General features: G+C 42.9%; 1 protein-coding gene across 2 annotated transcripts in view; it reads left to right on the top strand.

Moving 5' to 3' along the window:
- anks1b (ankyrin repeat and sterile alpha motif domain containing 1B) overlaps positions 1–22,500 on the top strand; it is a gene marked incomplete at its 5' end in the record, with an annotated part of 338,563 nt that overhangs the window by 175,802 nt on the left and 140,261 nt on the right. For both annotated transcript variants that reach the window (XM_080421028.1, XM_080421027.1), the window contains 2 exons: positions 6,802–6,961; positions 19,446–19,582. In XM_080421028.1, coding sequence (XP_080277154.1) covers positions 6,802–6,961; positions 19,446–19,582 — 297 coding nt within the window. The remainder of the gene's footprint in view (positions 1–6,801; positions 6,962–19,445; positions 19,583–22,500) is intronic.

Genomic DNA, 22,500 nt, shown 5'->3' with positions numbered 1-22,500 from the left:
CTGTATTTGTTATAACACAGCTATTCACCTGAACAGGTATGAGTCTGCATGCAGCTCACTCTCTTTTCTATTTACTCCCCTTTTCTCCCCAATGTTGCTCTGCCAATTCATTCGCCCCCACACACACTTATGTTGTATATCCTACTGGCTCACCTGCCAGCCACCACCGGGAGGACATACAGCAAAGGTTCTCAAACTGTTTTGTGCCATGGACCCATCTGAAAAGGTTTCTTCCCAGGCCACCCCCAGAAGAGAAGATTTGTCTTAAAAAAAAAATCTAAGTTATTAAAAATGATTCAAAAATGTACAACTCCTCCGGCCCGTAGGAGTTGGTGCGTTGACAAATATCACCCTCTCTGGCCGGCTTCCCCTCCCTCGAACACGGGCCAATTGTGTTCGTACAGTATAGGCGCTCAACACAGCCGGATGCACTGCGGTGGATTGCATCCGTCGGTGTGTGACTGTCCGTCCGCAGGTAATTTCACAAATCACTGGACCGATCAGAGACTAATTTCATTGTGCACGCTGCCAATAGGCCAAGGAAGTAAATACTTGAACATTTTTCACATTCTTTCTACTTTTTGAAACATTTCACTTTTTAAAGCTTAAATTGTAAACTGGAAGTCTTTAATTTAATTCCCTTACTTGCAACGACAAAACTTTATAAGACTTCTATACGTTTCTGATGGGAACATTGGTTCCTGTCACAAAGTCTTTCTACACACACACACACACACACACACACACACACACACACACACACACACACACACACACACACACACACACACACACACACACACACACACACACACACACACACACACACAATATCGAGTCATCACGTGTCCTGACTCCTGAAGCCCTCTCAGGGCTCTCTCTGTGAGTGACAGGTGGAACTAACGAGGCTGTCATGTTGAATCAACATCATCGGAACGACTGAGCCACCTGTGAGGAAGAAAGTACGAAATCAAACTGTTGCCTGGACTCCATTAGCTGTACTGATGGTCTGATGCAGCGCTGACCGGGGGAACAGAGACAGACGAGGAGGAAGAGAAAGAGAAAGAGATAGTTTTTTTTGGGTGGCCAATAGAGGGATGGAATGAAGTATGAGCATGCACACGCACACAGATGTACATACGTACGTACGTCTGTCTGTGCATTTTACAAAAACATCGAAAATGTTTGGAAGATTTTGAATATATATACATATTTTTACATAAATAATTTCTTCTGGGGGTCCCTGGCACAAAGATGGGGGTCCGAGGTCATTAATGCTATTCTGACATGCGTGTGCACGCCCACACGTGTCAGAATAGCATTAATGACCATTTTGATTAATTAAAAAGATGAATAAACCTAACAGTGGCAACCCGAGTGGCATCCACCGTTCAAATGTAATATTTGGGTGGAATTTCTATAGATGCTCGAATCTTTTGAAAGGCATTCAAATGAATGTTCGATCTGGTTATCAACGCTATAACCTATAACCTTACCCAGCTAGTAAGGTCCAAAATCAGCACAGCTTGTGTGGGTGTGGGTGTGTTCCTACAAGATCGTCTTCTACTACACTACAGCAAAGAAATACATTGTTTAGTTATAAATGGATAAATTAGCACTCATTGTTTTAGTGTGTTAGGAGGAGTGTATCGGCCAACCTCATTAATCCTCTTTGAGCTCACCCCTCAGCGCATGATTGATGGCCCAGTGCAAACTGGGTAATGTAGTAGGAGAGCTTGACAGGAAGAATAATGGCTACCGCAGGTGTTGGGAGACAGTCGGGGAAGAAAGGCAAAGTCTTCTGGGATGAGAAATCAGCTGGTGGTTAGACACAGGTGTGTGCGTGCGTGCGCCCGTGTGTGTGTGTTGTGTGTGTGTGTGTGTGTGTGTGTGTGTGTGTGTGTGTGTGTGTGTGTGTGTGTGTGTGTGTGTGTGTGTGTGTGTGTGTGTGTGTGTGTGCGTGCACATGCTCCCTACTAACCATTGCGACAACCCCACCACTGATACCTACGTGGATGCGTTGCAACATTGGGGCGGGTTGCCATGTGACACTTCAGGTAATGATGATGGAGTGTTGCATTATGGGACGACGCAGTCATCTAGAGACCCCAGTCAGTCAGTACAGTGTGAAGGAACCCTGCCTTTAGCCGCTCATCGCTCACCTTTTGTTTTTCCCCCCAGACACTTTCCCTGTGTTTCTCTCACACGGGGAACATTGTCGGTGCTCTCTTGTGCAACCCGGTGGGGCTCGACCTTTTCACGCCGCGGACGCAGTGAACCGCAACGAGAAACTGTAAAAAATACCCCTGGGGTGGTGAATGGTGTTCGTGTCCGGTTGTTGTGAAGAGATGTCCTTCGTCACAGAATGTTGTCTCGCATAGCCTGCCGATACGTCTGGTGACATCTGACTTCAATGTAGGGGCTAAAACTGGGTGGGAGATTTATTTTCGCCAGTGCCTTCTTTGCCATTTTTTTAAACATTTTCAAATAGTTCAAATAGCCAATCTACAAGCTCACAACGTGTCGATGTAGATCGGCTAGTTGAACTATTTAAAAAATGTTTTTAAAAATAATAAAAAATGGCAAAGAAGTTTAGGGATAATGGTAATGCACTGGCGAAAATAGGGCCCTAAAATAATTAACTGCATCGCAGAACCAATGCAAAGACTTTAGAGTGTTCCTTCATATTGGGATTTGGGACCGTCTCAGGATTGGTTTTCAAAGCTGTAGGCGTAGGTTTGCTGGCACTGGTTTTCTCCGCTCTGTTCTAGCAACTACAGTGACTACAGATTTCCCCAGAAGTATATCAGTAGATCAGTAGGTGGAGATCTCTGATCAACTGGCTACGCGAGACTATACACAGCATGGACTTCAACCAGATCATCCTCTAAATGCATTTTATTTGATTCTGGTTTACTTTATTGTCCCCTTGGGAAAATGTGTCCTTGGCATTTAACCCAACCTAAGGCGCAGTGAGCATTTGAAACAAAGGGACTGAAAAAAGGAAAACGACAGGATTTTCCCCCTTGTGAACGAGATCAAATTAATTTGTTTGAAGAGATTGTATAGTGTTTCCTCTGGGAGGAATACAGGAGGAGATATGCTCTTTTTTAATCAGCAACCAAACAATGGGCTAGAGGGCCCTTTATGGTGTATTTCTCAGAGCTCGCCTGGGTCTTTTCACTTTCATTCAGATCACATGATGAGGGCCTTAGATTCTGTCTCTCTGCCTCTGAGACAATTCTTTATTTACGCGACAACATCCTCTGTCATCATCAGTTTGTTTGTACACCAATCCAGTACTTATTTTAACCACTTAAAGTCTATTAGTTGACTGAAAGCTCTACACTAAATATCCTTTGTGAGAATAGCTGATCCACAATCTACAAACACGGTCTGGGTTTGTCCAGAACCGCTGATATGAACGATATTGGCATAATGATATCCCCGATTTCATCAGTATGACACCATGGTATCGACGTCAAAGACTAACCTCTAAGTCAGTGGTTATCAAAGTGGGGTCCATACAGGGTGTCCCCAGCAAAAGTAGTTAATATGGCATCACATACATTTTAACCACTGTATCCATTTATATGTTGACTATTTTTTAATTAAAAAAATTCTAATCATGAAATACATTTTAACACAAATCTTCTCTTCTGGGGGTGCCCTGGCACGAAACATTTTCAACGGGGGTCCGCGGCCAAATACATATCAATGGGGGTCCTTGACATGAAGATGTCTTCAGAGGAGTCAAATCATTTGTCTTATCAGTGGGGCTCTAGAATCAGCAGGCGGTGTGACACACATGTGAATATAATGCAGCTCGAATGTTGAGGAACATGATTTCTCCTGACACCTGCTGTTTGTTTTGAACCACGGTACCACCTGAGTGTGTGTGTGTGTGTGTGTGTGTGTGTGTGTGTGTGTGTGTGTGTGTGTGTGTGTGTGTGTGTGTGTGTGTGTGTGTGTGTGTGTGTGTGTGTGTGTGTGTGTGTGTGTGTGTGTGTGTGTGTGTGTGTGTGTTCTCGTGTGCGTGCGCTAACAAAATATCTCTACAAGTGTAGTAGAATTTGAGAAATAGACATTGGGAGGAAAATTTCCCTGGTCCTCAGTTAAGGATTTAACTGAGGACTGAAGTTTAGGATTAGGCGTTTAGAGCTTTGGTTAGGTATTAGGGTTGGAGTTATGCCTGAATTATACTTACTTGTGCATCAGTGTTGCAAGTATACAAGCTTGTATATCTGCTATTTTCGGCGCGTGACAAACATGCACAAGTATAACTCTGGCTTTAGTGTTATGTTTGAAAATGGCACAAAAAGGTTAAAAAATGGCATTTATAAAATTGCCATCCTAAAATGTTAGATGTCCTCACAAATGGCAGCGGTTCAGAAAGTAGAGCGGCCACTTGGGAAACAGTTCGATCCCGGGCTCCCCCAGAGTTACTGTCGAAGTGTCCTTGAGCAAGACACTGAACCCCTAATTGCTCCAGATGAGCAGATTGGTGCCTTGCATGGTTTCCTCCGCCATCGGTGTGTGAATGTGTGTTAAAATGGGTGAATGTAATGCACAATCACTGTATAAAGGCGCAATATAAATGCACCACTTACCATTTATAGTAATACTGGTGTGCGTGTGTGTGTGCGTGCGCACGTGTGAAACTGCCTATGAAATGGCTTCTATCCTTTTTTCTGTGCTTCAGTTCTGCTTTGTTTTTGTTCCATTTTGTATCTGGGTCCAGAATCGCTTTGAGGAGTTTTGTGATCAAAAGATACTTGTTTGGTAAAAAGGAAGAGGGCTTTTCACCCTGCTGTGATCAGATACTCTGCAGCGAATCAAACTATATTGAAGTTGGGTCTGGACCCACTGGATGGCAAGTATGGTTGAACTCTTGCCGTTTTTGAGCAGTGCAAGCCGCTCCAACCAGAAAAGAAAACACGGCAACAACAGCTGCAGCTGATTGCAACACAAAAATGCAACCAGTTACACTAATTAAACGCAAACAGGAGACAGTGCAACACTTAAAGACATGCAAGAAAGCGTGAAGAGCGCATACACACACACACACACACACCCACCCACCCACACACACACACACACACACACACACACACACACACACACACACACACACACACACACACACACACACAGTGTAGTTAGTCACTTAAATATAATTTAAGTGACTAACTACAGTGGGTAAAAAGTAATCAAAGTGAGTATAAATATTTAAAAGTAAATAAAATGAGTAAAAATACTTAAAAGTACTTAAAGGGATATTTCACTTTCAAAAAAACTTTTGGTGATTTTATCGTCTACTCAGGCTTTTGTGAACACCCCTGACAGTTTTTAAGTTGCTTGATTCAATATTTAGATATTAGATATTCATTTTATCAGACACGCCCCCTTCCTATACAAACCCATTGTAACTTCAAACTCCATTTTTAACATGCTAGATTCATCAAAAACACCCGTCCTTGGTTCTGGTGACTCATACCGCCCCCCTAATACGCGAAGGGGCCGTGTTTTTTCAATTACTTTTTTCATTTATTTTTAATATTTTTTGGGGGGAAATGAAAAATGAAAAAACAATAAAAAAATTAAATAAAATAAATGAAAAAAAACACGGCCCCCTCACGCATTAGGAGGGCAGGGTGAGTCACCAGAACCAAGGACGGGTGTTTTTGATGAATCTAACATGGCTAAAATGGAGTTTGAAGTTACAATGGGTTTGTATAGGAAGGGGGCGTGTCTGATAAAATTAATATCAAATATCTAAATACTGAATCGAGCAACTTAAAAACTGTCTGGGGGGCTCCCAAAGGCTTGAGTAGATGATAAAATCACCAAAAGTTTTTTTGAAAGTGAAATATCCCTTTAAAAAAAGTAACCCATTTAGACCTGTTACAGACCTATATGTTGTTATATCGTTCAAGCTGTGAACGCCTCTGTGTCATTTTAGTTGTTGCTATACTGTATATCGCTGTTGTCGGGCTGAAAGCTCTTATCTCCATATTCTAACTGTTTGTGTTTTTTCATAAATTAACGCCCTACTTGATCACACTACAGCGTCACACAAAAGCACCAAAAGTAGCTGATTTACAAGCTCGATTTTAGCTTGTAGATCTGCTACTTTTGCAATTTTTTAATTTGAATCCCAACAGTTTGGACATACAGTATGAGGTTTCTCCCTGACAGAGACGACATAAGTTTTTCAGAAAACTTGTAGGATTTAGAAGGCGTTTTTAGAATCGCCTCAGGTCTAAATGGGTTAACCCATTGATACCTGGAACGCATCTGTGTCACTTAAGATGTCTTTGGCTATTCAAAAATAGCAGATATACAAGCTCATAGCGCGGCACCGAGTGCCGCGCTATGAGCTTGTAGATCTGCTATTTTTGAAAAATCGAGGAAAGATTTTTTTTTTTTTTTTTTTTTTTTTAAATTGTTAGGATTTAGAAGATATTTCTAGAATCTTCTCAGGTCTTAATGGGTTAAACACTTTTAACCTGGCGTTCCTACTTTGGGCATGTCATTATAGGACGAAGTTGTTCAAACGTTTTCAAAAACAGCTAAACTGGCAGATCAGCAATTTCACCGTATGAAAAAAAGGCCCGGGACCCCTAGGGGGAACACAGAGTTACTACAGGGGGGCCGCCAAATCTTTGCACAAGTTTATACAATATGTAGTGGGGGGGGGGGGTCCCTGCTTCATCTCTCTCTCTCTGCTGAGGGGTCCTTGGACAGAAAAACATTGAAGACCCCTGTCTTAAGTGTCTCCTTCTCTCCCCTCCTGTGCAGGACTCCAAGCATTCAGCGGAGGTGGTCACCTCTCCCTCTCTGGACGTCTTCCTCCCGGAGGACGAGGACAACCCGTACGAGTCCGTCACCACCGCCGTCACACGCAAGCCCTCCTCGCTGGACATCAGCCACAGGCTCAACAGCACGTGCCCTCGCAATGGTAGGACACACACACACACACACACACACACACACACACACACACACACACACACACACACACACACACACACACACACACAGCACAACAAGTGCCTGCAGTGCTGTGATTTATTTATAATGTATCTGTCTTTTTTATGTTGCCGTCTGTGTAGTTTATTTGTTGAATATGAAATTTGCATTTAGTCTCAGTCAGGTGGAAACCTCATATGTCCAAAACAGTTACTTTTCAAGATTGAACTAAAAGAATATCAAAAGTAGCAGATCTACAAGCTCAAAAGGCTGTCGCTTAGCCGCATTTCGAGCATGCAGATCTGCTACTTTCGATACTTTTGTGTGACACTGAAGTTGAAGTTAGCATATGGAGATAGGAGGCTTCTGCCCGACAGCAACAATATTTGAAATCTGCTTCTCTATTATTCAGTTAATCGAAAAAGTTGTTGATAAAATGAACGGCAAAGAAAACAGTGGATAGTTTGGAGGCCTGTTACAGTTTGATTCAGCTGTGGTCTGGTCCAGTGCCTCTCAGCATCCAACGCCCACGGTTCAGCTCCCATAGCGATGCTACACATCCTCGGTTGTCACGGCAACTGCATCACCAACTCCTATGCCTTCTCCTCCAGTACAGGCTGGTGAGTCACCTGTACTGTACGTTGCCATGGGAACTGCCGTGCCGGTGGCCCACAGCCTGGTGGAGTGTGTGTGTGTGTGTGTGTGTGTGTGTGTGTGTGTGTGTGTGTGTGTGTGTGTGTGTGTGTGTGTGTGTGTGTGTGTGTGTGTGTGTGTGTGTGTGTGTGTGTGTGTGTGTGTGTGTGTGTGTGTGTGTGTGTGTGTGTGTGTGTGTGTGTGTGTGCGTGATGAAAGAAGTCACTGGCGCAAACTCGGACATTTGAAGCCTTTTAATCACAGGGTGCAGGCAAATAGAACGTGACAATGTCAATACATCTTCATCAGGTGTGTCAAAGCGTCTTGACATATCTGAAAAAAAGCGTGCGCATGTGTGGGGGGTCTCAGCTTCTGTCAGTTCTAAGAAGGGGGGGGGGAGTGTGAGCATCACTGGACTGCAGGAAAGTCAGGCATAGAGCAAGTAACTCGGCATCCCCTTCACTGAGGAACAGAGGCGTCATTTCATTAAAAAAGCTGAGGGTGGCAAAAAAGTGACCACTTAAGCCTGATTTCAAATAGCAAAAATAGCCGATCTACAAAAAGACAATAAGATCTACTATTTTTGCCATATTTGAAAAAGAACATTACACAATTTGAATTAGCCTGTAATGACATGTCCACGATAGAGAGGCCAGTTTTTAAGTGATTCTTGAATGTATGGTTGCAGAAAGAATTAAGTGTCTGTCAATCAAAAATCTGATTAATCTCCAAAAAAAAAAAAATCAGAGTGGAGGAAATATGAATAAATGACCTGAATTTAGAGGTTAAAAACCTTGAATTTGACTGTGTACCTGTATTATCTATGAATGCCAAACAGGTGGAGGCTTATAGGAGGATGAACAGTTCCCAGGGGATGCCACAATGCAGAGAGAGAGAATCAACTTTATTGTCACATATCACACGTTTACAGGTGTAAAGAACTGGGTGAAATGACAGGAATGAATTAAGTACTAAACAGTATGCATGAAGCTAGATAAACAATCATAAACATAGATTTCTGGATAAAGTCCTAACCTTAGCCCAACATCCCCTTGAAGGGGTGGCACTAATATGAAATGCTCTATATATATATCCATGATTTTATCATTAATCCAGTATACAAAATCCAGTATGCAAAAAGTTATAATATGGACATAAGAGGTTTCTGCCCGACAACGACGATATGTAAGAAAAAAAGAAAACGAGCGAGTGAGTCAAAGTAGATAGGCATGTAACGATTTATCGTAAATCGATTAAAATCGCCAATTTAAATCGATCTAAAAAAAATAATAATCGCGATGCAAACAGCAGAAGAAAAAGAAGAAAATACAGGATCTTTGTAAGAGAATTGATAAAAAAAATAGTTTTCAGTCATTTGCTACTGTATTGAAAAGTGTTTAAAAAAAAGAGAGAGTAAGAGAACTAATAATAATAAAAAGATTTGTCTGGAAACTAATTTTGTGTTTAAAAAACGTGAAAAATCATAGTGAACCTAGTATCGTGATTCGAATCGTATCGTCAGTTGAGTGAATCGTTACATGCCTAGTGTGAGACAGAGAGCTGGGCGCGGGGATGGGATGGGAAGGGAGGGGGGGGGGGGTTGGGTTCATCTCGGGGCGAAGGAACGACAGAATGCAAATCCATGATGACACAGCAGGAGGGTGGGGGTGGAGGGGGGATCCAGGCTTCTAGTCCCACTTTGATGTGGCTAATTTTGCCAGTCTGTGTCCTTCAGAGGAGGATGAGAGGCTGTGAGTGGAGGGCACGGTGGTGCAGTGGAATTGGTGTAAAGTAACCAAGTACATGTACTCAAGTACTGTACTTAAGAAACATTTTGAGGTATTTTTTGGGCGGTGAAACCGCCCCTATAAGTGAGATTTGGAAAAATGTACAAATATCTTGGGCAGTGAAACCGGCCCTAAAAGTGAGGTTTGGAAATTTGTACAATTATCCTGCGCTGTGATTGGCCAATCACAATCTATTCAGGACTGTGATTGGCCAGTGTCACATGACACATGTGCATAGCCCTATATAAGCAACCATAACTTGAAAAAAACCAAATTATTGTTTTTTTCAAGTTATGGTTTTGTCCATCATAAAGTGTGTTTTACAAAAGATAAATGTATTTATCTTTTGTACATGATTGATCGACTCCATTCAGTATTGTGATTAGCTAGCAAGACACATGCTGACACTAAGTGGCTCTTTCAGATCAAAGCATATATATTGGTTGACTCCATTCAGTATTGTGGTTAGCTAGGAAGACACCGCCCACTTCACACAGGGTGTGATTTTTACTTTACTGGAGTATTTCAAATTTCTGTACTTTTACTTCTACTCCACTACATCTCAAATATTGTACTTTTTACTCCACTATAATTATTTTAAAACTTAGTTACTAGTTACTTTGTAGATTTTGATTGTTATTACAAAACACATTACCCACTTCAGCCCTATATACATTTAGGCTATTTGAAAGTAGCCGATTTACAACCTCACAACGCGTCGCGACGCATTGTGAGCTTGTAGATCTGCTATTTTAAAATTTAATGTCACAATTTTACAATTTCATTAAGGACACATTAACCCTGCCATCACTATTTTGGGCACATTTTCACAAAGAAAATTCACAAATAGTGAAAAAATTATGTCTTTGCATCTGTGTCATTTTAGATTTTACCATTGACTATTCAAAAATAGCAGATATACAAACTCACCAGGGCTTGTACAGCAGCTATTTTTGAACATTTTTGAAAAATTCTAAAGGGTTTTTATGTTTTTTTTTACACAAATCTTCTCTTCGGGGGGTCCCTGGCACAAAACCTTTTCAGATCGGGGTCCGCGGCCAAATACATATCATTTTGGGGGTCCTTGGCACAAAAAAAGTTTGAGAACTTCTGATTTAGAAGGCATTCGTAGAATTGCCCTCATGTCTTAATGGGTTAAACAAATGGAACCCTGGTTACTAAGCACTCGCAGCTAAACGGTCCTGGGGTCCCAGGTTTTAACCCGCCCAGGAGCCAGTCTGTGTGTGGAGTTTGCAGTTTCTAGGGGACTACGGTTGAAAATGAGCCGCTTGGCCAACACTGTACATTTACAGTAATTACTGTTGTGCACTATCCCTGTAGAGAGAGAGAGAGAGAGAGAGAGAGAGAGAGAGAGAGAGAGAGAGAGAGAGAGAGAGAGAGAGAGAGAGAGAGAGAGAGAGAGAGAGAGAGAGAGAGAGAGAGAGAGATGAGAGAGAGAGAGAGAGATGAGAGAGAGAGAGGAGAGAGAGAGGAGAGAGAGAGAGAGATGAGAGAGAGAGATGAGAGAGAGAGAGAGAGAGAGAGAGAGAGATTCAGTGTGAGTGACAATTCTTGACACATTAATCCTCTCTGCATTAAGCACCTCTCTTGTGCTGGCTGGCCGTGGCTCACTGAAAGCTGTAGGCTGCAGTCTCACAGCTGAGGAGGCACTGAAGCACTCACTCTCCAAAGCCTCGGAGCGTCACAAATGCCTCATCTTATTCCACTGTCCAATAACTGTCACTGACACATACACCAATACCACAGCACAAGACTAGAGAGACCAGTTTAGTGCCTACTGCAACACCAGGGACCAGTTTAGTCCGTACCACAAGATCAGAGACAGTTTAGTGCCTACTGCAACACCAGAGACCGGGGCGGCAGTGGCTCAGAGGTAGAGTGGCCGGGTAGAGTGAATTGGAAACCGCAAGGTTCCCAGTTCGATCCCGGGTTGGGGGGCTCCCCCAGAGTTACTGTCAAAGTGTCCTTGAGCAAGACACTGAACCCCCTAATTGCTCCCGATGAGCAGGTTGGTGCCTTGCATGGTTTCCTCCACCATCGGTGTATGAAAGTGTGTGTGAATGGGTGAATGTAATGCACAATCTATGTAATCTATGTCAGTCCCTCATTCTGAGCTCAAACTGCCAAGCAACAAGTCTTATTTTGGTTTTCAGAACTGGGCTCCTTGGATCTTGATTATCTCTGTCTGTCTGTCTGTCTGTCTCCCTATTCCTTTCCCACAGTTCAATCCATGCATCTCTTATCTCTATCTTTTTTTCATCCCCATATCATGAGATGTCTAAAACCTGTAAAACATCCCGGCCTCTTGCCTCCGCCATGTGCATTGCACGCAAATACATGCATGAGATTCCAATCACGTGGTGTTTCCCACGCCATGCAGACTGTCGGCTTTCACACTAAGTAAATAGGATATACGGTTCTTCCCCATAATCCGTGGCACCCTCGTACGCATAATCCAGCCGCTGTACGAAGCCGGCAGCCTAAGATCTATAATACACAGCCCGAGGGTGTCAAATTATAAATCTTAGGAATGCAGGAGACAAAATAGATAGCGCGCCAGGGCAAGCCTCCAAGCCAAGCACCATACATAGCCTTCAGTTTACTGTACGTGCCATATAGAGCAGAACCGAGACTCAGAAAACAGAAAGCACTGCCAAGTGGTCACATCAAAAATGCTCTTTTTTTTTTTTCCCCTCCTTCTATCATCGACTCCTCCCGAGATAAACACATACTGTCGTCAAACTGGTAAACACAGAGCTGCTGACGTGTGCAACTAGATGCTACAAACCTGTGTGTGTGTGTGTGTGTGTGAGAGAGTGCGTGCGTGCACTCTTGTGTAGCATTTCATGTGTGCTTCATATACAGGTACGTAGTATATATTCTGTCGGGTGGAAAAACCTTGTATGTCCAAAACTGTTACTTTTCAGGAAATGGAAAAAAACATATAACTTGTATTCTAATGGATCCAAGTAGTTGTTCTTTTTTTTGTCACAAGCTCTTGTTATACTTGTCATTAGATAAAACCCACAGAATTAATCACGTTCTCTTTCAAAATATCAGATCTAAAAGCTTGACTTGTACGACGAAGCAGGGCATTAATTTACAAAAAACTTTAAAAAGTACAAATTATGGAGATACAAGGTTATTGCTACGATATTGAACAGCTCTGTAGCTTTTCAATCAACAGACTGTTGTTTCATTGCAGCACTAACACGACACACTCTGTTGAAATGACATCGCTCCACCGCTATCTTTATCTGGGATATATTGGAACAAATCTTCCCCGCAGTTAAATTTATGACATGGCCTTGTTATACAAGAGTGTGCTTTGATACCGAAGGTCTCTGTCTGGTTTTGGTGATCAAATAAAAACCCCAGGATGCAGTTATTGCATCCATCAGGTATTCACAGGAGAACTTTTGCTGTGTAAGCACCTCTTTTGATGTTTTTTTGTTCATCTTCTCCTTCCTGACTATATTGAATGTTCCTGCCTGAGGCTAAAGATGTGATGTCTCGTCACGTCGCGCCTCATCTCTCTCCTGTCTTCGTGCTGTGAAGGCTAAATGAAAAGGACTGAACACATGAGAGAGCTGCTGTTAGAAATGTTGAAGGCCCATTGAGAATGTTGAAGGACCATTGACGGTTGGGGTGTAAAGGGAAATTGGAAAACGACAGACTCACATGTACACGCACACGCATACGCGTACGGTACATACACTACAAACACACCGCACCCTGTACTCTGCACAACAAACGATGCCCCGACGGGGCTGAAATTCAGCCCGACTCAGCGAAAATGTGAGGCCCAGCTTAACCACTTAAACCCCATATGGTTGTCTTTTCAGTTTTCTCTTATTGTGGGGTAATCTTTCGCTGAAAATAGCAGATCATCAAGCTTATCAATCGGCTATTTTCAGCTAAAGCTTTCCTCACAATACGGATGCTGGGGTTTAAGTGGATAAAAGTCTAAATTCCCCTAGAGTCCATGCTTCCCATCCCTCTCAACTGGAAGTTGGCCTGAGGGTGGCGCTAGAGAACAGGTCATAAGGTCACTCAAATAGTTAGGGTTCATCTTCAAGGGAGCATGAATGCACTCAGAAAGTTTCATGACAATCAGCCACTTGGATTTAACGATGATTTGAGTGCAAGTGGAATGTTCGGTCAAAGGGTGGCACGAGAGCAGCAGCTCCCAACCTCTTCTGGATCAGGGCCCTCTTGAAAATCTCGAAAGTGTTCGCATAGCAAAATAGAAAGATTTCATTGACCAGTTCTGTAGGGGGCGCACTTTTTTTCCGTCCAGTGGAATATTTTATTTTCTGGCCAAAAAGTGTATATTAGACGGAAGGTGGGGGGCTGAGAGTCTTTCCACCGAGGAGAGTAGGCTTTCACCACCTTAAACCCGTCTTTGTTTTGCGCAACCGGCGGAATAGAAAAAGTGTCGCATAACGTTAAGGAGAACTCCTAACACTATGGACCAGAGCTAGGGATCCTTAAACAAACGATAAAAACGGCAGCCGAAAGGTAAGTTAAGTGGTCAGATGGGTGGAACGCGTGCATTTTCATGTTCAAAGCTACCCCCCCCCCCCCCCAGCAAATCGAACCTTGCATATCTGCTTGTCAAAGCACAGTCAGAAGTGACAGCCTGGAGAGGAGGCGCCTGTACTGTATACAATATGACAGTTACTGTCTTGTTAGGAGGGAGAGAGAGAGAGAGAGAGAGAGAGAGAGAGAGAGAGAGAGAGAGAGAGAGAGAGAGAGAGAGAGAGAGAGAGAGAGAGAGAGAGAGAGAGAGAGAGAGAGAGAGAGAGAGAGAGAGAGAGAGAGAGAGAGAGAGAGAGAGAGAGGTCTCGCTCTTACATACTGTATAGAGTAGAGAGAGGTTCATTTCCCACAGCTCACACAGTGCAGCATGTCTGCATTAACAAGCAGTACAGCTGGCCTTCACAGTGGACAGAGACATATTTGTGTCAATCCAAACACTGTCAGGCTTTGTACCACGCACGCACACGCGCACACACGCACACACACACGCACACACACACACACACACACACACACACACACAAATGTGCATACAGTACACAGTCCTAACATGCAGAGAATCTGTGACTCGTGTGAAATTTGTGAAAACCTTATTTTCCTCTGGCTTGTACCCATACTGTACTCTCTCTCTCTGTACTCTCTCTCTATGTCTGTCTCTCTCTTTCACTCACACACACACACACACACACACACACACACACACACACACACACACACACACACACACACACAATGTATTCACCCCACTCGCTCTCTCGTTCGCTGTTTCATACAGTACATGCATGCAAGGGAAAATATGGATGCACGCATGTACATAATACACAGTGTGTGTGTGTGTGTGTATATATACACACAAATATTTCCAGCTCGTGGAAAAATGTGTGTGCGTATGTCTGCTATTTTTGAATAGCCAAAGACATCTAAAATGACAGAGATGCTTTCCCAGATTGAATGGGTTAAGACACAGTATACTTTCTTAGTCACACTTTAGAATAGTTCAGCTCTGTAATGTTTTCTGGTGGCAGTGTCTTGTACTGTACACATTGATTCTAGATTCATACAGGGCTCTAAGGACGACTATATATTGGTTGATTTTGGTGACTCATAAATAAAAAAGGTTAATGAGTTGTTAAAATAGCAGATCTACAAGCTCGTAGATCTGCTATTTTCACTAGTTTTGAGTCTTGAGCTAAAAAGTTTGGGAACCACTGCTCTAGCGTTAGCCAAAAATAGCAACTTTTCACACAAGATCTCATAGTCTAACTGTTAGATTCCACGATGAGCCCTTTAGATTTTTGTGACCCCATGGCTTTTCCTCTAGCGCCACCCTCAGGCCAATTTCCAGTTGGGTGTAACGAGAAGCATGGAGTCTAGGGGCTGTTAGTAGAGCTATACTCTTACTGTTGTTGACAAATAAATGCAATTTGAGTGCGATGTTCAAACTCTATTTGCCTAAAGGTGACATACAGTAACACATGGAACCAAATGGACCCGCATTTGTACACCCTTTGGAGTTAAATTAACACTAAGGATTTGAGTATTCACTGTCAATTGTGAGTTGCACCCCGACTTCCACGTCTCAATTCTCTCATGTGGTATTAAAGGGCCACTAGGCAAGATTCAGCCACTAGATTTCGCACTTTTGCAACCTCTGTGGCACAAGGTTTGCTATTTCCCTGTCACCTTTACAAGGCAGCAAAGGCAGCAATCATATAGTCTGCGACATTGTATAGCAGTGTCCGTCTTACAAGAATATCTTAAGGGCAAAAAGCACCTTACCCAATGAAAACATAATGGATAATGGCTTCCATCAGTTTTACGGCTTACAGAATTCTGAAGTAATTCGTGTTGAGTTTGGATATCCCTACAAAATAATACAAATTATTTCACAATCATTCAATGTTCTTTATAAGTTCTGTGGATGTATATTTTCATTTTTTACTATTTTATTTTGTTTTATCTTTTTATTGTTTGTTTTCAGGAACATGATATAACCTTTAAAGTCCTGGTTTAACCATGTAGCTCCTCAATTATGGATAGCAGTAAAGAAAGGGCACAGACTTGATTAGCACCCAAACACAGGTCTTTTGCACCCAACTGTCCAGGTTAATTGTAGTTCCACTGGAAAGGTACCACCAGTCCCTGTGGTTAAACTAAAATAGAAACTAATTTTACCACCTTTTTTTTTGGAAAGTGGATTTTCAGCTCTTCACTGTCAGAACCTTACAGTCTAAAACAGGTCTCAGGTGGCTCGTTGTCAGACACGGACCGGTTCAAACTGGCTCATTCTGTCACTTCTACTGAGACCTACATACAAAGGGGAGAGCAGAGGTGTAAAGTAACTAAGTGCATGTACTCAAGTACTGTACTTAAGTATAATTTTGAGGTAGTTTGTTTTACTTTACTGGAGTATATCCAATTTTCTATTCTTTTACCTCTACTCCACTACACCTCAGAGGCAAATAGTGTACTTTTTACTCCACTACTATTATTTGAAAATGTTAGTTACTAGTTACTTTGTAGATTTTGATTATTATTGCAAAACATATATTAACCACTTCAACTCTATAGTTTGTCTATTTCAAAATAGCCGATCTACAAGCTCACAACGCGTTGTTTGTAGATCTGCTATTTTCAAAGGATTTTTAGACATTTTAAATGGGACATACTTTTACTTTGACAGAATATTTCTACATTGCTGTATTGATACTTGTACTTAGTAAGTAACAAATGTGAGTACTTCTTCCATCACTGGGGGAGAGGGTCGGGAGGGGTAGCTCTTCTCCTGTGACGCTCCAGAACAATTTGCCCAAGCATGACAGATTCTGAGCTCACAACCCCCCTCCCCCAAATCTGGAGCCTGAACACACACATTCATTAAATGGACAATGTTACAGTAATAGACATATCAATTCCTCATAGGGCAGAACCTAAAGATAACACAGATATTAAAATAACATCATAATACACATGAACCCGCAAATCCAGAGCGGTCCAATCATGAGTACTGTAGTATACGCAGATCTCCTTTGGTTTCTTTATTCCTAATAGCCTATGTATGCATATTGCATGTATGCATATTGCATTGCTTGGCCCCGTATTGCTGCTTGCAGCTATATCTATTATTATTATTATTATTATTAGCATTATTTAATTTTTCATTGTTTATTCCTGGCTGCATCTCTTTTTCTGTATCTGTCCTGTGTTTCATAACTGCGGTACTGCCATGACAACTGAAATTTGTCGAAGGTCTTTCTATCGAGAGATAATCTGACAAATTCCATCGGTTATCTAATTATTGGCTTAGGAAACTAAGCCAATAACTAACGGAAACTAAATAATCTCTAAAAAATCTGAATTCAAGGCTTCATGGTGTAATTGATAGATTTTTTGGTGGTGACCAGTCCTTTAAGATCATGGCTGTACTGTATTTGATTGCAGGGTGAATGAGCGTGACACTGTCCTCTCATCCCTGCCTGAACTACTGTACCACCATGTTCCATGTTTACTATTACATATCAACACTCTGATATATGTTAGTAGGAGTCAAAACCCTTGGACACATCTATTCAGCTGTTAGTTTCTTGTTATCCTCTAAATAGCTTAGCATAGCCTAACTACGTTAGCTATCACCGCCCCAAGTTCTCCCACACAACCATCCTTCTCCGCTCTCTACACTGGCTCCCCGTAGCGGCTCGCATCCAGTTCAAAACCTTGGTGCTAGCCTATAGGGCAGTGAAAGGAACAGCTCCTTCCTACCTCCGGGCTATGGTCGATGCCTACACCCCTGCCCGACCACTTCGGTCTGCCACCTCGGGGCGACTGATTGCCTCGTCACTCAAGGGTCCTTCTGGCCGATCCACACGGTCACGACTCTTTTCTGTTCTGGCCCCACAGTGGTGGAATGAACTTCCCACTGATGTTAGGACAGCAGAGTCACTGCCCATATTTCGCCGCAGGCTGAAAACTCACCTCTTCAGGAAACACTACCCTTCCTCCCTGCCTGACCTACTTGTTGTTAACTAGTTGTACGAACGCTTGTTTTCTATTGCTGTATTGTTTATTGGATTATTGGATTGTTTATTGGATCTTGTTTAGTCGATATACTTATTTGTTTTAGCTCATGCTCATTTGATTTAGCTATTTTGTCTCATCTGTTTAAGGAAATAGGTAGCTGATATATTGCACTTTTACCTTAGCGCTAGGTATACTCTTGGTTGCTTGTTTATGCAGAAAATGCACTAAAGACTTCTGGTGATTAGTAGTTTTCGTTCCCTACCTATGTTGAATACACTTATTGTAAGTCGCTTTGGATAAAAGCGTCTGCTAAATGACTGTAATGTAATGTAATGTAATGTAATGTAATGTAATGTATCATCAGCCAGTTAACATTAGATAACGATAATGGGTCGGAGAGTTTCCCAGTATCGTAATTTTTTTTCCCCTCACGATAAGTGCTGGACATTACTGTAGAGCTAGCTAAGTTAAGAACAGCAACAAGGCTTTTTTCTTTTATTTTGGTATCCAGGAAACCGAACAGAAGGTCATATGGGTATTGGAACATTCACTGTTGTTATTGCTTTGAAACCATCCGCATCCATCTTTTGGAGAGAAGCTGAACGTTTTGTACACTTTTTGTCCCACTTGAAAATCTTGAAAGCGTTCGCAGCCCACCCATCTGACCACTTAACACAGCAGCCGTTCCGCTGCCGTGTTAACTCGTCAGATGGGTGGGCCGCATGCATTTTAATGATCAATCAATTGATTGTGTTCTGGCTCGGATTGATGGATCCAACGCAGTATACTTTACGTTCTTCTTTATCGGTATCGCATTTAAAACTCATTTTTCAAGGTTTTAAAGGGATTCTAGGCAACATTAAGCCTACATTTTAAAAATATTTATATATATATATTTAGCATTTTTTCCCCTCTATCAGCCACTATATAATGATGCTGGGGTGTTTTCCTGCATTGAAACACAGTCCTCTTTCTGAAATCCGTATTTTCCCTACAGTTTATGTTTGTCCGGGACGTAAATGCATGTGCGCGTCCGTGCTGTTTTTTACATTATTTTACATTATTTCACATATTATTATAATGTTTTTCACATTATTTTCTAAATATGAATGTTATAAATGCCAATCATTTGTGGCTTAGCGGTCCAGGTGCATACCACATGTCTGGTAATCCAGTCTTACAGCGTGTCGTGGGTTCGACTCCCGTTCCCCCCCCATCTCTCTCCCCATTTCCTGTCAGCCTACTTTCCTCTCAAAATAAAGGCAGAAAAGCCCCCAAAAATATCTTTAAAAAATAAATGAATAAATAAATGCCAATAATTTGGAGGCCCACTTTCCCCGGCCCACAGGTTGGAAAACGGATATATATCTCAAATTGTAAAAATAAATCTCTGTTTCCCTCTTTTTCTCTCTCTTGCTCTCTCTTTTCCTCTCTCTCTCTCTCTCTCTCTCTCTCTCTCTCTCTCTCTCCAAGGCCATTCGCCCCATGTGACCGCGAGTGAGGGGGAGCTTGGTAACCATGGGAACAGCTCTACGGGCCCCACTCCAGACTGCTCCCCCCCCTCCCCCGACACAGCCCTGAAGAGCATAGAGAGAGTCATCCGCCCACAGGTGAGACGCGCACGCACGCACGCACGCACGCACGCACGCACGCACGCACGCACGCACGCACGCACGCACGCACGCACGCACGCACGCACGCACGCACGCACGCACGCACGCACGCACGCACGCACGCACGCACGCACGCACGCACGCACACACTTACACGCACGCGCACGCACGCACGCACGCACGCACGCATGCCCAAACCCATTGATGTATTATTGAAGGTCATAGAGTTTCCACCCGCAGGTGGATTAATCACTTCAACCCACACATACAGTAAACATCTCTCTCAATGTCTCTCTATCTCTTTCCTTCTCTCTCTCTCTCTCTCTCTCTCTCTCCCTCTCTCTCTCTCTCTTTCCCTCTCTCTGTCTCTCTCTCTCTCCCTCTCTCTCTCTCTCTTTCCCTCTCTCTGTCTCTCTCTCTCTCCATCATGTATAAACGGGAGACAAAAAAAACAACCACTCTAGTATTTTAGATGCACTTTGTGTCTTCATTAGTGACGACAAACCAACACGGAGAAAAGCGGCAGAATAGAGCCAACATAACACAAATTACAACCTGTTGACCTGCTCTGACTCTCTGTCCTCTACGTCCTCCCTCTCTCTAATTTGATCAGGTTCTCTCCGTCTCCTCTCCTCTCCTCATGGCCTTCCCTTGTCTCCTTCCCTCAAAAACCTCTACTTAAGTGCCATCTGTCACGGTCAAGGTTTCAAAGCTAACCTTTCCGCCATTTTGTTTAGTTTTTTCCCCTGGTCTGATCGTTGACATTCCTGATGATCTCTTGCTGCCCTCCCTCATCCCCCTCTCTCTCTGCACCCTACAGTATATTGATTGATTGAATGCTTTATTAACAAGTTTGTTAACAGTACAGTTAGTAAGGTTATGCTAAAAGGATAACACAACAAAGCCCCGGGGACTTGGTTCCACTGCGGTCCATATAATATATGGACCGCAGTGGAACCATTGGACGGTAGACATATTATATCTTCCCTTATCTCATGACCTCATCTCCTTTCCTTATTTCCTTTCCTCACGGCCTCTTAACCGTCCGTGACTGTTCTGTAGGTGGCGCTCTCGTGCTCTGTGCCCCTGGGGCGTCCTCTTTCATTCAGGATACAACATGCACGTAACCAGAGACTTCAATTTTATAGCACCTAATTAATTTCACCACAATTCATTTCATTTCGATTCATTAATTTCCCGCTGGCTGTTGTTGTGTGTGAAAACGAGTCATGCATGTGTGATAGAGGCCCTGGGTGGAAGGAGACAACCCTGATAGATAGGACGTTAAAAGGACGTTATTTGGACATTAATTTGACTTTAATATTTGGCTAAAATGATGTTAAGTGGACATGAATAGGACGTTAATTTGACTATAACCATATCGCTTTAAAAGCGCAAAGCGTTACTGTTGGGCTGTCCCCTGTTTTCCATTTCATTTAAATTGAGAACAATGTGTAACCCACCTGATGATATCATATATAAATGCTCTGATTTACAGCTTAGTGAGACAGTTGGCTATATTTTGTAGATAACAATTGAACTCTCTAAGATCATCGGAACAGCACAACGTAAACTCTGTTTTAGGGGTGGGGATTCCCTTTAATTGTCTGGAAAGCAAGATTGCAAATGGAAGAGACTGAAAGATCTGCTGTTGGTGATAGATAGGTGCGTAAGAGTAGAGAAGCATTATTGACCAACTGAGACACTGGGGGATCATAATGACAGATGGCTTGGATCACTGATGTGGAATAATCATAGTCCCCCCAATCAAGACAGAAGGTCCAAGATGTTGAGGGAATAGGAGAGAGTGTTAATAATCTCCCCTTGTGCCTCTGCTACCAGGCTACCAGGCTACCAGGCTTTATTTGTATCCCTCTTAGTGGCAGGGCTCTCTAACGATGCCATTGTCTGGATGGCTCCGTCTGTCCAACACTGTGGGCCCAAACAACATCATTATTTCAAAAACGACTGGGCTGGATCTTCATGGAATTTACAGGGTGCAGGATGCCCCCCCCCTACTGATTTTGGTGACCCCATGGCCTTTCCTCTAGCGCCTCCCTCAGGCCAATATGTATACTTGCACCAACAAGATATCTCGAAATCTAATGCGAAGCCCTACCCCGTTAGCCTTACCCCGTTAGCCTTACCCGCTACCCTTGAATTCCGCACAAGGCAGCTGTCATCGTTTCTAAACGGTATCTTACGGCCGCACTACACATTATGCCGACCTCCAGGCGGGATTTGCGCCTGGAGGTCTGCCTGTGGGCGTGTTGTTGCGCTTTCCCTAAAATTGCTATCTTGCCCACACAAGTTTGGGAAAGTTCATGGCGGATTCTAAAACCACCCCGCTATAGAGTACAGAAGTCCTGACATCACTCGTCCATCCCCTGGTTCGTAAAGTAATTTCGCTATGGAGAATAACATTGGGTCATCTTAGAATCGTCTCATATAAGAATTGTGGTCCAAAAATAAACAAACTGTCTCGGCGATATTGTCAGGGAGGTGGCTCTGTATCGTTTATGATAGTCTGTCACACATATTTGAATTTTGACAAATTGTCTGTTTCTGGCGAAAATTTAACTAATTAGTCGGAAGTAACATTAGCGTTTTCTCACCGTCAGTTGATGGTTCATATCCATAAGAGTAAAACCGCCGGGGTCATTTGTTTATTTTTGGAACACAGTTCTTATTTGACGCGATATTAAACATGTCTATGGGAATTCAGAACGGGGGGAAAAACCGCGACCCAGGTAGGATGTGTAAATTACGTCAGACTTCGGTGCTCAGATCAGCAAGCAGATTTGTTTGGTAGAGCGCGCCTGCACTGGACATGTTGAGAGTTGGGCCAGGAGCACAACGACCCAACATTCAGAGGCTCCCTCTCTGCTAATTCTCAACGAATCTCTGTGACTCTA

The sequence above is a fragment of the Gymnoscopelus braueri genome, assembly GCF_963280865.1.
Source record: "Gymnoscopelus braueri genome assembly, chromosome: 23".
NCBI classification, from domain to species: domain Eukaryota; kingdom Metazoa; phylum Chordata; class Actinopteri; order Myctophiformes; family Myctophidae; genus Gymnoscopelus; species Gymnoscopelus braueri.
Note: the sequence above shows the minus strand (reverse complement) of the source record. Positions and strands in the feature narration are given on the sequence as shown.